The sequence below is a fragment of the Primulina huaijiensis genome, chromosome 4 (assembly GCF_012295235.1).
Source record: "Primulina huaijiensis isolate GDHJ02 chromosome 4, ASM1229523v2, whole genome shotgun sequence".
NCBI lineage: Eukaryota > Viridiplantae > Streptophyta > Magnoliopsida > Lamiales > Gesneriaceae > Primulina > Primulina huaijiensis.
The window spans coordinates 25,904,782-25,918,974 of NC_133309.1; the positions used below are offsets into that span (position 1 = coordinate 25,904,782).

Consider the following 14,193-nt stretch of genomic DNA (forward strand, 5'->3'; position numbering starts at 1 on the left):
CACCCAACTGCTTAAGATTAGCTCTATCGAAAACTAACCTGGTCACAAATTTTTGTTGAAATCTTAGTTGGATACCTTGCTTTTTAGTAGCCTTCTGTGGGAGGAAGTTTTACCGCCAGAGTAACTCTGTTGATTGTCATGCCATTTACTTCCTGCCCAGTACTTCTAATTGAGAACCAGAAGTGAAATGGAAATGGGAGAACAATGTTTCTCGCCAAAGCAATGGGGACTTGATAATCAAGACACTTTTCATAGAGCAGCAATATTACCGAGCATACATACTTTCAGCCCTTACAATTCTTGCCCTGTTTTTGGTATTTCAAATTAGTTAATGGTAAGAACCCTCACCTATTCTCTCTATCCTGTTTGAGAAATAGGTTATTTGATGCAATGGCATCGAGTTTTTTGTACGAGGTAATTGTTCAGGTATCAAGAACTAGTTATATACTCTAGAATCTTGCATATAGTTGGAATAGAGGATACTTCGTAGTAAAGAACTTGATATTGATCCTCCACTTGTGTGTTAATAATGATCAAAACAGGCCATCATCGACAAAGAACGAAACAAAAAGAACAAAAAAATAAAACTCAAATGGGCACATATCGCTTCAACGCCTGCTTCCCCGCGACAGCAATCCCCACAATCACGCCGCCAATGGCCCCCGCCACCGCGGCAGACCTCGGTCCTGCCGCTGCCTTGTAAAGTGCTCCAGTTCCCAACCCAGCCACGACGCTGTTGATGATGTCATCCTCGCCCCTGATAGCCACCATTCCACTCTCAAGAGCGGCGTACATGAGCCCAATGACCCCGCACCGATTCCCGACCTGTCGACCCGTATGACCAGATCCGTTTAAAATCCGATTGATTTTCAGCTTCGTCGTATCAGTTTGCTCGATTGACTTCACCCCGGAGACAAAACCCCTAGCAGCACCGGCGGAGGAGCCGGCAAGGTAGCCGATACCGGTATAATAAGTGAGATTCTCACCCCAGGAGCGGCGTTGCGCGATCGACTCTTCTTGGAAAAGGTATTCTGGGTGTAAATTTTGGTATGGGTTGTATAGCCGGCGAGCTGAATCGTCGTCTTGTCGAGCCATCGTTTGAGAAGAAGACAAGAGGGATTTTGCTTTTTCTTGCTGTAGGGTTCAAGCTGAGGTTTTAGTGTTTTACTCCAAACCAAATCACCCACCCATCACATATATAAATTTATAATTACTAATTATTCAATTCTTTTTTAATATCTATTATATAAACGATTTTTGTAGCATAAAAAATTATTATTATTTTTAGATAATCTATAAATTTAAGTATTTTTAGTTTTCAAAACTATTTTTCATTGAACTCGAAACCTATATTTCAAACTCCATAATTTATTTTTGGTTGAGCTCTTACCAATATATTTAAACAAAAATTCGATATCACTATGCAAATTGGCAACACAATTAAGTATATAACAGCAAAAAAATTATTTCAAGAATAAAATATGCATGCATCAACCTATTCTCTCAAAGGAAGGAGAAAATTCACCGGCGAGTTTACGGTCGTAATGTTTAAAAAAAGTGATTATGAATTTTTGTTGATTATTTTCTTCTAAAAAGAGCATAATGATGCAATCAATGGCAGCACCTAAAAACAACATCAAAATAATGGCCTCAGAAATGTCCAATTTTTATGTATAATCAAGCAAATTATTGGCAGCCATTTAAGGCTTCATGTCGAGATTTACAAGGAGAGTGACTTACCATATCAATAACTCGATGATCACATCTCTGTGTTAGAGTAAAGAAAGCCCCAGCTCTGTTTTTAGGCAATGTGCAAAACAAGTCAAGAAAGAAACAAAAAGGAAAAGAAGGAATAATTACACCCATGTCTTGTACCTTAATCACAATATCATTGACAGATATCTTTTTTCCACCTGAAGCTTCTTGCAATGCATTAATTAGCTGGCGCCGCAGTCTAAAAAAGGGAGAACATAAGAGGGAAAAAAAAATCTTCCACGTGCATAATTTTCATTACATTACACAAAACTAGAAGAGCTTAACGTAACACACGCTCCATTTGGATGAGCACTATACACAATAACACAAAACCAAAGAGGTCATTCAAAAGCATGCATTGTCAAGTGGAATAAGGGCCTGACAAATGAAGACCAAGAAAGATAGTATTGGCTCATATGCAAAGCTGAATGTAGTACTGTAAAAAATACAATGCCAAAAGCCTCTGATCAAGTGTTGCATCTTTGAGATATCTAGAAAGAGAGACTGCAGGATATGCAAGAGATTCTGATTAGAAATTCTCACACCGTATATATTACAGATTCTGATTACAGTGGGCCTAGACCAAAGAGGGCAACAAGGATATTGTACGTGGGTTTCCTTGAGTGAAGGGGCAGGGTTGGGAAGATCTTCTTCTTCTTCTCTGTTTTAGGTTTGTTACTACAGTAATAATCCACAAACTGTAAATCCTTGGTTTTTATTTCATTATCAATACATTTATTTCATATATTTTCTGAATTGGTATTTGTGGTCGTGTCAAGTAACTTCAACATGTCATATATACTTTCAGATAGCAGCGACAATTGTGACACTTGGTAAAATATTAGAGTTGTATTGTTATTGTTAATTACAATTTTTTGTTAACACAATGAACGCTATGTTCTACCACGTCATAAAATCTTTCGAAAAGTTAATTGAAAATAATAATCTTAATTAATTGCCAATAAATTAATTAAAATTAAGCACAGGTAAGTACTATCACCATCAACATCTAAATCCATTGCGACTTTAATTGTTAAACATCATTAGGGTTTGTATTGTCTTACCCTCATAAATACTAAATTATAATATATATGTGTTCATGGTCATATATCTTAATGCTCTCTCTCTTTTCAATGCAATAGTAAAAAAATAACGCAGTGCCGGCTCCAGGGTGAGGCAGCCTAGGCTGCTGCTTAGGGTCTTCCATTTGAGCGAGGAAACCTTGTAATTTGTTTTATCTGGTTTGTAGACCGCTTTCTACTCAATTGACTTATAATTATTCCTTGCATCTTTTAGTATTTAAATTATAATGTGTATTTGTTTTGTTACATAAAATAATTATTTATGCATTTTTATTTTAATGATACATTCATCTATGACTTCTGAGATTAAGCCTATAGCTAGAGAGTTCATTCATTAATGAGATTTTTTTTATAAGTTTATATATGTTATCATCTCATATATATTTAATATTTTTATATTTAGCTTTTATTCCTCATAAATATGTAAATTCTTTCAATTTTTCATATTTTGATATATTAATTTAATTTCTATAATATTTAATTAAAAAACTTTAAAAAATGATATTAGTCAAACATTATTTTTGAATTGCGACTTTTTTTAAAATTACCTTCAAATGTGCAAGAAAAACGAAGACCAATATAACGATTTATTAATATTATTATAATAAAAAAAAATTAAAGCATGTAATTTTGTAATTTACAGTACTTTTTGACAAAAATCTGAAAATATTTCGGCTCAAATAAAAAATCTGAAAATAATTGGTCGGTGCCCTCCCCTGTGAAAGGACCTGCATTTTTCCGGAGACACCTGAATATCCTAAATGGTTGTACCTATCCCTTTCGGTATTGTACGTCCGATTCCTTCTTCATGGATCCAGCTGACTCGTACAATCAACCCGCTTTATCTCTACACAAGGTCACCATTATCGATTTTAAGAAATGGGTCGACTCGCTTTGGCCCTATTTTTCAGGCTTCCCTTCATTCAAGTGAGTTTCAATTCATAAAAGCTTTGATTTGTTTTATTGCATGGCGTGTTTCGTATTTGTTTTTATGTTTGATTAATTTCGTTGAAGTGTTCTTGTAAAGATTTATTGTTTATGTGTTTTTTTATGTTACTTGCAGCTAATAAAATGGACAGTTCGTAAGTTATAAGTGAGAAGGAAACTTTTTGGTCTGAAAGTCTTGTGTTGATTGTTTGAAAGTCATTTTAGAAATGTGATTGTTGAATCAAGAGAAAGACGTTGAGAATTAGAATTATAATGACTTTATTGCTTATCTCTTTAGTCTGGGTTGATCATTGTATAATACATCATCTAGCTTCAAATTGAAGGTTTAGCCAAAATTTGTGGAATTGGTAAACTCAGAGGTATTATATATATGTTGAGTTTTTAAATTGAACAATATTTGCTTTTTGTTGCTTCATGTGTTTGGTGTCGGTTCATTATAAAAGTAGGTGATTTCATCTCAACTCTAGAATGTCCTGAGATACCAAATGTGAACTTAGAACTGTTAAGAACATTTCATTGAGTAATTTGAACCTGGCTTGCTCGCTCAGTTGCTTCTTGATGTTTCGATTAACCTTTCTCTAGTAAGAAACAAGGAATTTGGAATATAATCATTGTTTAAGATCGATTTCTTTTTAGAATGTTAATGCTTATGGTATTGAATGTGGATATTATTAATATTTATTAAGGGAACACATTCTTGATCCTACTTACATGGTTGAATTCAGCTTTTTTTCCTGAATTTAATCTATAAAATAAAAAACTTTGTCAATCGTAAACCAGAAGAAATAAAAGAGAATATGCATGTTTCCAGTGACCCGACAGGTTTTTTCCCAGCTAAATAGTTGATGCACATAAGTCATTTTTGGGAGGTGGTACTTTGATAGTGGGCTGACTCTATATTTACTCCTTCCCTAGGCAGTATCCCCCCCCCCCCAATCCATTTCTATATTCCGTTTGCTTGTATAGAAATTTTAGATCTCTGTAGTTGTTTAACAGGGGTGAGAATGTTTCGGCTTTACTAGATCAATTAGCTCATCTTTGTAGGATAGTGTGCTGCTTGACTGTACCTCATCCTGATTTTTTTCTTTCAAGAATGAATCATCTCTAAGGATATGTTTGATTTTCTCACAGGTTCTGCTAATGATTCTGGACAAGCTCAAGTTTCTTTAGACCAATCTGAAATCACTTTTATTGGAACCGGGACTAGTGAAGGGATTCCACGCGTGAGCTGCCTTACTAATCCCAATAAGACATGCCCAGTATGCCTGCGCATATTTCATGCTTGCAGAATTCATGATTATGGTTTCAGCAATGGGAATGTTAACTTACACGGACTGATTACTAAAATAAACAGGTTTGCTTCAAGGCCGCAGAACCGGGTAACAAAAATAAGAGACTTAACACAAGCCTCCTCGTCCGCTTACCAAGGCCATTGGGAGAATGTAACATTCTTATTGATGCCGGCAAGTATGTTAAAAGTTCTTCCATTTCACATAATAAGATTTTTCTTGATCGTCGCATGCATCTTGAATGATTGTTGCTGTATCGTTGTATTTCACTCAAATCTTTGAGGTTTTTTCATAGGTTTTTTTATTCATTATCTTCTTTGATATGATGTGTCAATGTGAAGAAAAGTAAAAGCTCATATCCCTTGTTCGATATTTTGATTCTGGTTGAGATAACTGAGCACGCACCACTTGTTCAATATCGTATATGAGAATAATCTGATGTGATTGAATGCATCGTTTGTCTTCCATGCATTGTTCTTGCAACCTAGCTCCAAGTAATCTTCCATCACAATGGCTTTGATGAGAAAATTTTGACATAGAAACAATGGCTTCCTTCAATTTGAACCGGGATTACAAATTTATCACGAATAAGTACGATGATTTTCAATACTTTGAAAGATACTTCTGTTTATTGAGAGGAACCTCAAAATATAGATATTCAAGAAATTACAGTTTTGGCTGTAGGCCATTAGCTTTGTTGGATTGAATTTAGTAGATATTCAGTTGTTCATTCTGTGAAGCTATGGTACACACTAAACCACCACTATCCTTGCTCGATGCAGGTTTTTCTATCAAAGTGCTTTGAGATGGTTCCCGACTTATGGGTAAGCTTACTTTGGTTAAAGGTCTGCTAACCGTTATTTGTACTTCATCACATAATTTTTCAGAATTTATGTTATGCATTTATTACTGAATATTTTCCACATACGGTTGCATTAATAAAGTGATGGGAAAGAACAAGTAATGGTGTCTTTATCGGGTATTTTCATGGAAGTTCCTTGTTATAACGACTCAGATTTCTGCCAGGATAAGAACAATTGATGCCGTTATTATTACACATTCTCATGCTGATGCAATTGGAGGTCTCTCACATCATTACTTTTAACATTTCTATGGATGACGAAGTCATAAAGTGCTAAGCATTTATTTATAAGAAAGCTTGCTTCTTTTCAGGTTTGGACGATCTTCGTGACTGGACAAATAATGTTCAGCCTTCTGTTCCAATTTATACTACATTGCGCGACTTTGAGGTTCTTATTGCTTTTGAATCTATATCCCTCAATAAAATTTTGTTGATATTTTACTACTGATGGTATATTTTACCTTTTCTTAAACAAACTCATACTGGATGGATATAACCAGAAAATTGCTCACCGCTCCCGCTCCCTCCACCCTCTTCATCCAACATATGTCCACATGATAAATATAAGTATTTTTTTATACAATTTTAGTTATTAATAACCTCAAGGACTTAAGAAATTAATTTCCACAGCTTTCGATTTCCATCTGAAATCTCTTGAAGCGTGAATGATATTTCCTGTAGAATTCATAAGCCAATTATCACTTTTTCAAAAAAGATAATATAGTTTTTGTCCCACTTGGGCTTTATCATGTACATCCTTCATTTGGGTTTTAGATGTTTAACGATGTTTCCATTGTAATTGGTCACTTAGACTAAAGTCTGCTATCTGTGCATGGAGTATATTTGAGTCTGTAGTTTGTTGAGAGTTCCATATGTTTGGTCCGTCTTAACAACAATGATAGCCATTGCTTATGGTAAAATATCTGACTCTTGTTAGACTGACGTAACCCTTATAATTTTAGGTGATGAATAAAACTCATTATTATTTGGTAGATAAAAGTGGTGTGACACCTGGTGCTGCAGTTTCAGACTTGCAGTTTAACATCATACAAGAAGAGCCATTCTCAGTACATGATCTTCAGGTGAAATTTTTCAATATGTTCCTTATTGAAGTATGATATTCTATTATTAGGGCTTAGGCTCTGAATTTTATAGATATGTGTATCTATATGGAATGCTTGAGCGTTCTTTACTAATTTATCTTCTTGTTTTGTTAATGTTGTCTTGCAGTTTATTCCCTTACCAGTCTGGCATGGCCGCGGTTATCGTTCTTTGGGTTTTCGTTTTGGCAATATTTGTTATATTAGGTAATGGTTTTAAATAATTGTGGTTTATTCAATCTTTTTTTTAATGGAGGCTGATAATTTTTCTGTGTGTTTGTAGTGATGTTAGTGAAATACCCGAAGATACCTATCCTCTTCTCGAGAACTGTGAAATTCTTATTCTGGTCTCCATCTCTTTTCCCTCCTTTGCATTTTTGTGCATAATTCTTTGCCCCACTTAAATTTCGAAAGGCATTAATTTAGCTTATGAATGTAAATTTTATTTCAGAAAATATTTAAAAATTTTGGTTCTGCCCGCATAAAAATATAATTCAAATTTTATTCCCCAACCCTTGGGTGGTCTTGGCTCTGCCTCTCGTGAGCATCATCTTCGTTCTTTTAGTTGAGTGGGTTTTGTTGTCATCATTTCTTTTTCCTGTATTTCCACGATTAGGATGCTCTGAGACCAGATCGATCTTCTTCAACACATTTTGGACTCCCGCAAGTAAGTTACTTCAGTAGCAAATCAGGACAGGCCCTGCAGATGCTTAGTCACCCGTCATCTGATAGTCATATTTAAAATTTCCCAGGCATTGGAGGAGGTTCGAAAAATCAGACCAAAAAGAACACTTTTCACCGGTATGCTTTCCATTGCTGATATATTGTTGTACTGTCTCTTTCTTTGGACCTAGAATGTTTTTGTTTCCTCGACTTTGATATGTAACTAGGCATGATGCATCTCATGGATCACGATGAAGTGAACTCGAATCTCGTGAAGTTGAAGGAGACCGAAGGACTTGATGTTCAACTTAGCTACGATGGACTCCGTGTGCCAGTATATCTATAACCAACCTGAAGGAAAATTCAATCGTACTCTGCCCATTGATGCATGATAATTGAAATCGATTTCTTAAGACAGAGAAAGAGGAGACAATTATATCATCATTCATTAGCTGATTTTGGTTCAACAATGAATTAGTATTAAGATCTATTTACTGCATTTTGTATTCGATCGCATTATATGTTTAAATCAAGCCTAACGAAATCCATGGTGTATCATATCATAAAATTATATTAAAAGGTGCACATGTGATAATATAATTTGAATTATAATTCATAAATGATTTACTCTTTATTCAATGTAAAAATGAATCAAATAATTATAAAAAGACAATGCAACTTACATCTTCAGCAATCTATACCAACAAGGCATGCGACATTCTAAAAATAATAATAATAATTGGAAAGTAAAATAATCATGATAGCTACAAAATGAAGTCAAACCAATGCGTTGAATACATAGTTTGCTAAGTTAATCAATCACTCAAATTTTAATTAACCAATATCGACAGACTCACTATATGTCCTAAGAAGGATTTACGATACATAAAATTGATGATTAGCAAATAATTACGAAACAAAAGTTAAATAATTACAAAGACTTAATCAATATAATGACTGATCAATACAAATCTGAAAGGCGTATATTCTACTGCCAACTTTATTAATTACACTGTAAAAAATCATGCAAATTATCAATGTCTCTTTGTGTATATTAGAAAACCAAGTCTCTTTTTCACTTCGCGGCTCTTCTTTATATAAGAGAAGTGAAAGGTGGAGTTCAAATTGGGAGCAATAATAGCTTTTTAAAAAAGCAATTAATAAAGATCAGATTTTCTTTTTTAAGTTTTTTTTTTCTTGGGGTTTGGAGAAGAGAACAAAAGTAAAGACAGAAAGTGCACGTCAGAATTAGCCGTAGGGCTGTGTATTATTTTTTTGCAAAGAGGGGGTGGATTAATTTTCAGGGATTTCTTCTCATCCACATCTCTTTCTTCTAAAAAACACACACACCACACACTGAAAAAGCCAATTTTAAAAATTTTTAAAAAAAATTCATTGACAGAAGTTGGATTTTGTTTGTCATTTGTTCTTACAAGGCGCAAGCTTGTGGTTTTAGCAAGAAAATCTTGAAGAAAAACTTGTGGTTTTTTCTTCTTCTTTTTTGGTATAATCTTCAGTACGATTTTAGCTTTATCTTCCTTCTATTTTATTTTATTTTTCAAGAAAAGAAATAGTACTTGTCTGTTGTGGTGATGCCAAAGGGTGGAAGAAGCCATCATCAAGAAGGGAGTTGAAGTTTTTTTAAGGTTCAAACAAGAAACTAGACTTTTAAGGAACAAATATTTGTCCAGTTTTCACCTACTTTAGCCTTTTTCTAGATTAGTATTTTGTCTTTAGATCTCAAAAATCCCGTCTTAAAGAAAAAGTTAAAGATCTGTGGACTCATCCTCACCCCATGATGCAACAGTACTTGGATTTCTAGCTAATGATTATGCTTTTGCTGATGTATTAATTTGCATCTGTTTAAAGAAATATTCAGATTTAAAAGGAAAAAAATGATGAAAAGTTTGGCATCAATTCAACAAACTCCTGTGGAAGAAAACATGTCTAACTTGACTACTGCATCTGGTGAAGCTAGTGTTTCTTCAAGTAACAGGAACGACAATGGTGGAATTTACAATCCACTGTATAATTTTCCTCCCACAAATCAGCCACAGCCACAGCCACAGCCACAGCCACAGCCAATCAAGAAAAAGAGAAACCAACCAGGCCATCCAGGTAAAAAAAAACAAAGCAAAAGCCCACCAAAAAAATCAGCTTTTTTCCAGTTTTTGTTATAGGCGATTCAAGAAATGAAATTCTTCCGGTTTTTTATCAGACCCTGATGCAGAAGTAATAGCTTTGTCACCGAGAACCCTTTTGGCAACCAACAGATTTGTGTGTGAAATCTGCAACAAAGGGTTTCAAAGGGACCAAAACCTGCAGCTTCACAGAAGAGGTCACAATCTGCCATGGAAGCTGAAGCAGAGAACAAGCAACGAGATAAGGAAAAAAGTGTATGTTTGCCCAGAAAGCAGCTGTATCCACCATGATCCATCAAGGGCATTGGGAGATTTGACAGGAATTAAGAAGCACTTTTGCAGAAAACATGGGGAGAAGAAATGGAAGTGTGAGAAATGCTCAAGGAGGTATGCGGTTCAATCAGACTGGAAAGCACATTCAAAGATTTGTGGCACAAAGGAATACAGATGTGATTGTGGAACTATATTTTCCAGGTAATTAAACTTAAGAGTCTCTATTTTAGTTACCAAAAATCACCATTTTTTTTATCAAGTAAATTGAGTTACAAATTTCTTAATTATTATGTTAGTTTATCAAGGTTTTTCCTTTTTGGATCTGTGTGAAGTTTATCCTATCAATCAGTGTATGAAAATGGCTAGCTAGTTATAGATAGCATTTCTTTTAATTTTATAACTGTTTTTGTCCTTTTTTTCTCAAAATTATTCCTTTTCCAGGGACTTAATTTTCAAATTTCAACAAGAGTGAAAAAGTCTAGTGATTTGACACACACTTGTTGATTAAAATATTCCTCTGTAACTTTAAATTATACATATTTCCCATATCCTGTCAAATCAGACCCCCACTCACTATTCATAAACAAACAGGCTCAGCCAATAATTTTTTATTCAGCATATATCCAATAAACACATATAGTGTTTGTGTGTGTTTCTTGAATGTAATTTTCTTGCTCTATTTCAGGAGAGATAGCTTTGTCACACACAGAGCTTTTTGTGATGCTCTAGCAGAAGAAAATGCAAGAAATATCACACTCCCGTTTCAAGTTGGCGCAGGAGCTTCTTCTCATCACATGAATCTCCAACAAATTCGATCCCAATTCAATAATAATACAAATGAGCAGCTCCCATTTCCCATCAAGAAAGAGCAACAACATCAAAATTTCAGCCTGAGGCCAGATATCCCACCATGGCTATCTTGCACATCATTTCTTGGCCCACAGCCCATTGACCTCATCAGCAGTACCACTCCATCATCAGTATCACTCTTTCAAGATTTTCAGCACAACCAAGGTCATCATCATCATGATCAGAATCTGAATCCAAACCCTAACCCTAGCAACAGCCTGGATTCCACCGCCCTACCCCCCTACCACCACCCCCAACCACCCTCTCCGCACCTCTCAGCAACTGCATTGCTGCAGAAAGCAGCACAGATGGGCGCAAAAGGCATCAGCAACCAATGTGTATCACCCGCGGGTGTGTTTATCAGGCCCCACCAAACTCACATGTCCGCTGCTTATTCCGGTCAAAATATTATAGCTGGTTTTGGTTTAAACTTGTCTTCACGTGATGAGTTTATCAATGGCTTGACTTCATTTGGTAATAAAGCTGCAGCAATGACAGGTGGTTCTAGCGCAGGACCAGGTGCATCAGGAGGTGACGCTGGCAACAACAATAACAATACTAATAATGACCCTCTTTCTTCTTCGACTTCTTCTTTCCTACATGAAATGATAATGAACAACCCCGAGCATCCTCTAATTTCTTCAAGCACTGGATTTGATGGAGACATGCATGCATTTGGTGGAATCTTTAATCATCCTGTGGCAGCAAAGGAAGTTTGGGGTGCGAATGAAGGTGGTGGAAACGATGGATTGACAAGGGATTTCTTGGGACTCAGGCCTTTGTCTCGAAGTGAAATTCTGAGTTTGAGCAACTGCATGAACAACAGTGCTGGTGCTGCATGTGCTCAGAATAATGATGGAAATCAAACGTAAAAATCTTGGCAAGGTTAAATCTTTTGAGGACCCTTTTATTTTGTTTTCTTTCAATGTTGATCGGGAAGAAACTATTGTTGAAATTTGAAACCCTAGCTATCTCTTTGTAGCTCAGATATATAAACGACAAACGTACGTATATCGAAAGATGCGAATCATGATTAATTTTGTAGATTACATTTAATTAATTAATGAATTTGGTTTAATGTACACGTGAAAGAAAATATAGCATGAGTCAGTCTACTGTCTTTTGAGTGCAGTATTAATGAAATTTTGGTTATGATTAAAATTGAATGCTTCTCGGACCACATAAATGCATGCTTGCCTTGTAATAAATAATAAATATTGCGCACTTGTGAATTCTATTTCTGTACAAAAATGATAATTAATTCCAAGTTGAAGCAGATAGTAAATCAAGGCAGAGATAGACAAGTTCCCAATGAAATTTAATGGATTGAGATGTTGAAAAGTACTGTTTGTCGATGATCTGCTTTGAAAAGTTTAATGTACGTCTTTGTTCGTTCACAATTGTACTTTATTTTGTCGAATGCAACATGTGAATATTACAGTGGTCAAGTAGCATAGGATTCTTTCTTTTAATTTTTGTAAAGATTAAAAATAAGGTTGTATTTGGTACTGAAATCTAACATACGTATAAATATACAACTTTAATTGTGAATTTTCTTATATGTCCTTGTTCATTTAAGTTGATCAATTAAATTATTAGGTTATCTTAAGGATTTTTTTTGTAATTCATTGTCCAAATTTGGACATTAATACATATTCCTCTTTATTTCTTAAATTTTATGCCAAAAAAATTATTATTTTACATTTCCTTGTTCATTTAAGTTACCAAATTAAATTAATATATTTTTTAAGGGTTTTTTTTCTGATTCATTGTCCATCTTAGAATAAATATACTACTTTAATTGTGAATTTCCTTATATGTCATTGTTCATTTAAGTTGATCAATTAAATTATTAGGTTATCTTAAGGATTTTTTTTGTAATTCATTGTCCATCTTAAATGAATTTGGACATTAATACACATTCCTCTTTATTTCTTAAATTTTATGCCAAAAAAATTATTATTTTACATTTCCTTGTTCATTTAAGTTACCAAATTAAATTAATATATTTTTTAAGGGTTTTTTTTGTGATTCATTGTCCATCTTAGAATAAATATACTACTTTAATTGTGAATTTCCTTATATGTCATTGTTCATTTAAGTTGATCAATTAAATTATTAGGTTATCTTAAGGATTTTTTTTGTAATTCATTGTCCATCTTAAATGAATTTGGACATTAATACACATTCCTCTTTATTTCTTAAATTTTATGCCAAAAAAATTATTATTTTACATTTCCTTGTTCATTTAAGTTACCAAATTAAATTAATATATTTTTTAAGGGTTTTTTTTGTGATTCATTGTCCATCTTAGATAGATTTGGACATTAATTCACATTATTTTTTATTTTCTAAATTTTATGTATAAAAAATTATTTATTTACGTTTCTTAGTCAATTTTTGTGATTTATTGTACATCTTAGATATATTTAGACATTAATTCACATTTTTTTTTTCTAAATTTTAAACTAAATTTATGATATAATCTTTTAAAAAAATTAATCAATATAATCCTTATAATAAATATGAATTATATTGATAGTTTATTATCATTTGTTATATATTACAATTTTACATATAATTTTTTTTAACCGAGTATTACATATTATTTTATTAATATATGTTTTTTACTATATATATTTGCTTGAGTGGTATTATGTTAAAATTTTATTTCTCTTAAATTATTAATCATCAATATTAATTTATAAATGATTGATTCTGATATAAAATTAATTATCTATAATATATATTCTTAAAAAAAACATAGAAATTAAATAAAATCCGCAATGTGTTAAAAGTTAGCAAAAGCAAAAGTGATATTTACCTTAATAACAAGTTTAATGATTTTATTTTAACATTATTATGATAATTTAGTAAATTAAGATAATTTTATTTGACGTTTGTCTATGTGTACTCTATTTAAGTAAATTTTAGTTTTAATTTTGGTAAAATTCATTATTCTGTTAATTTTATTTTTATTGTTTTTTATTTTTAATGTTATTTGATTGAAAAATATTTTTGCTGATTTATCATTTAAGAGAGCTGTATTATGTCGCGGATTGAAAAATATCATATAAATAAGTAAATATATATGATTTATTGTCATAATGTATTTTTATGTATTATGTTTTGATATATTTAGATTTATAAATACTTATAAAATGATGTTATTCAAACGACTTTAAACATTATCAATTATCTAATTCTCTTAATTATATTTTTCATTATTAA

General features: G+C 33.1%; 3 protein-coding genes across 4 annotated transcripts; 2 read left to right on the forward strand and 1 right to left on the reverse strand.

Annotated features, from left to right (window-relative positions):
- Positions 1-483: 483 nt before the first annotated feature.
- LOC140974840 (mitochondrial import inner membrane translocase subunit TIM23-1-like) lies at positions 484-1,174 on the reverse strand. Its single transcript, XM_073438330.1, has one exon. It carries the CDS (start codon positions 1,093-1,095, stop codon positions 589-591), a length of 507 nt encoding a protein of 168 aa, XP_073294431.1. The 5' UTR covers positions 1,096-1,174; the 3' UTR covers positions 484-588.
- Positions 1,175-3,489: 2,315 nt separating this feature from the next.
- Positions 3,490-8,222, forward strand: LOC140975812 (putative hydrolase C777.06c). 2 transcript variants are annotated; one of them, XM_073439749.1, is made up of 12 exons: positions 3,490-3,764; positions 4,917-5,008; positions 5,140-5,252; positions 5,857-5,898; positions 6,101-6,156; positions 6,248-6,324; positions 6,899-7,018; positions 7,167-7,243; positions 7,320-7,383; positions 7,653-7,703; positions 7,789-7,837; positions 7,927-8,222. In XM_073439749.1, exons 1-12 carry the CDS (start codon positions 3,599-3,601, stop codon positions 8,043-8,045), a joined length of 1,026 nt encoding a protein of 341 aa, XP_073295850.1. In that variant the 5' UTR covers positions 3,490-3,598; the 3' UTR covers positions 8,046-8,222. The 2 variants fall into 2 exon arrangements, with proteins under 2 accessions (XP_073295850.1, XP_073295849.1); XM_073439748.1 differs by having other exon boundaries at positions 3,491-3,764; positions 4,917-5,044; positions 7,927-8,212.
- A 605-nt stretch (positions 8,223-8,827) lies between these two features.
- Positions 8,828-12,123, forward strand: LOC140975815 (protein indeterminate-domain 7-like). The gene is made up of 3 exons (XM_073439750.1): positions 8,828-9,817; positions 9,918-10,314; positions 10,799-12,123. The coding sequence occupies exons 1-3, from the start codon at positions 9,595-9,597 to the stop codon at positions 11,832-11,834; spliced, it is 1,656 nt and encodes a 551-aa protein (XP_073295851.1). The 5' UTR covers positions 8,828-9,594; the 3' UTR covers positions 11,835-12,123.
- Positions 12,124-14,193: the final 2,070 nt, after the last annotated feature.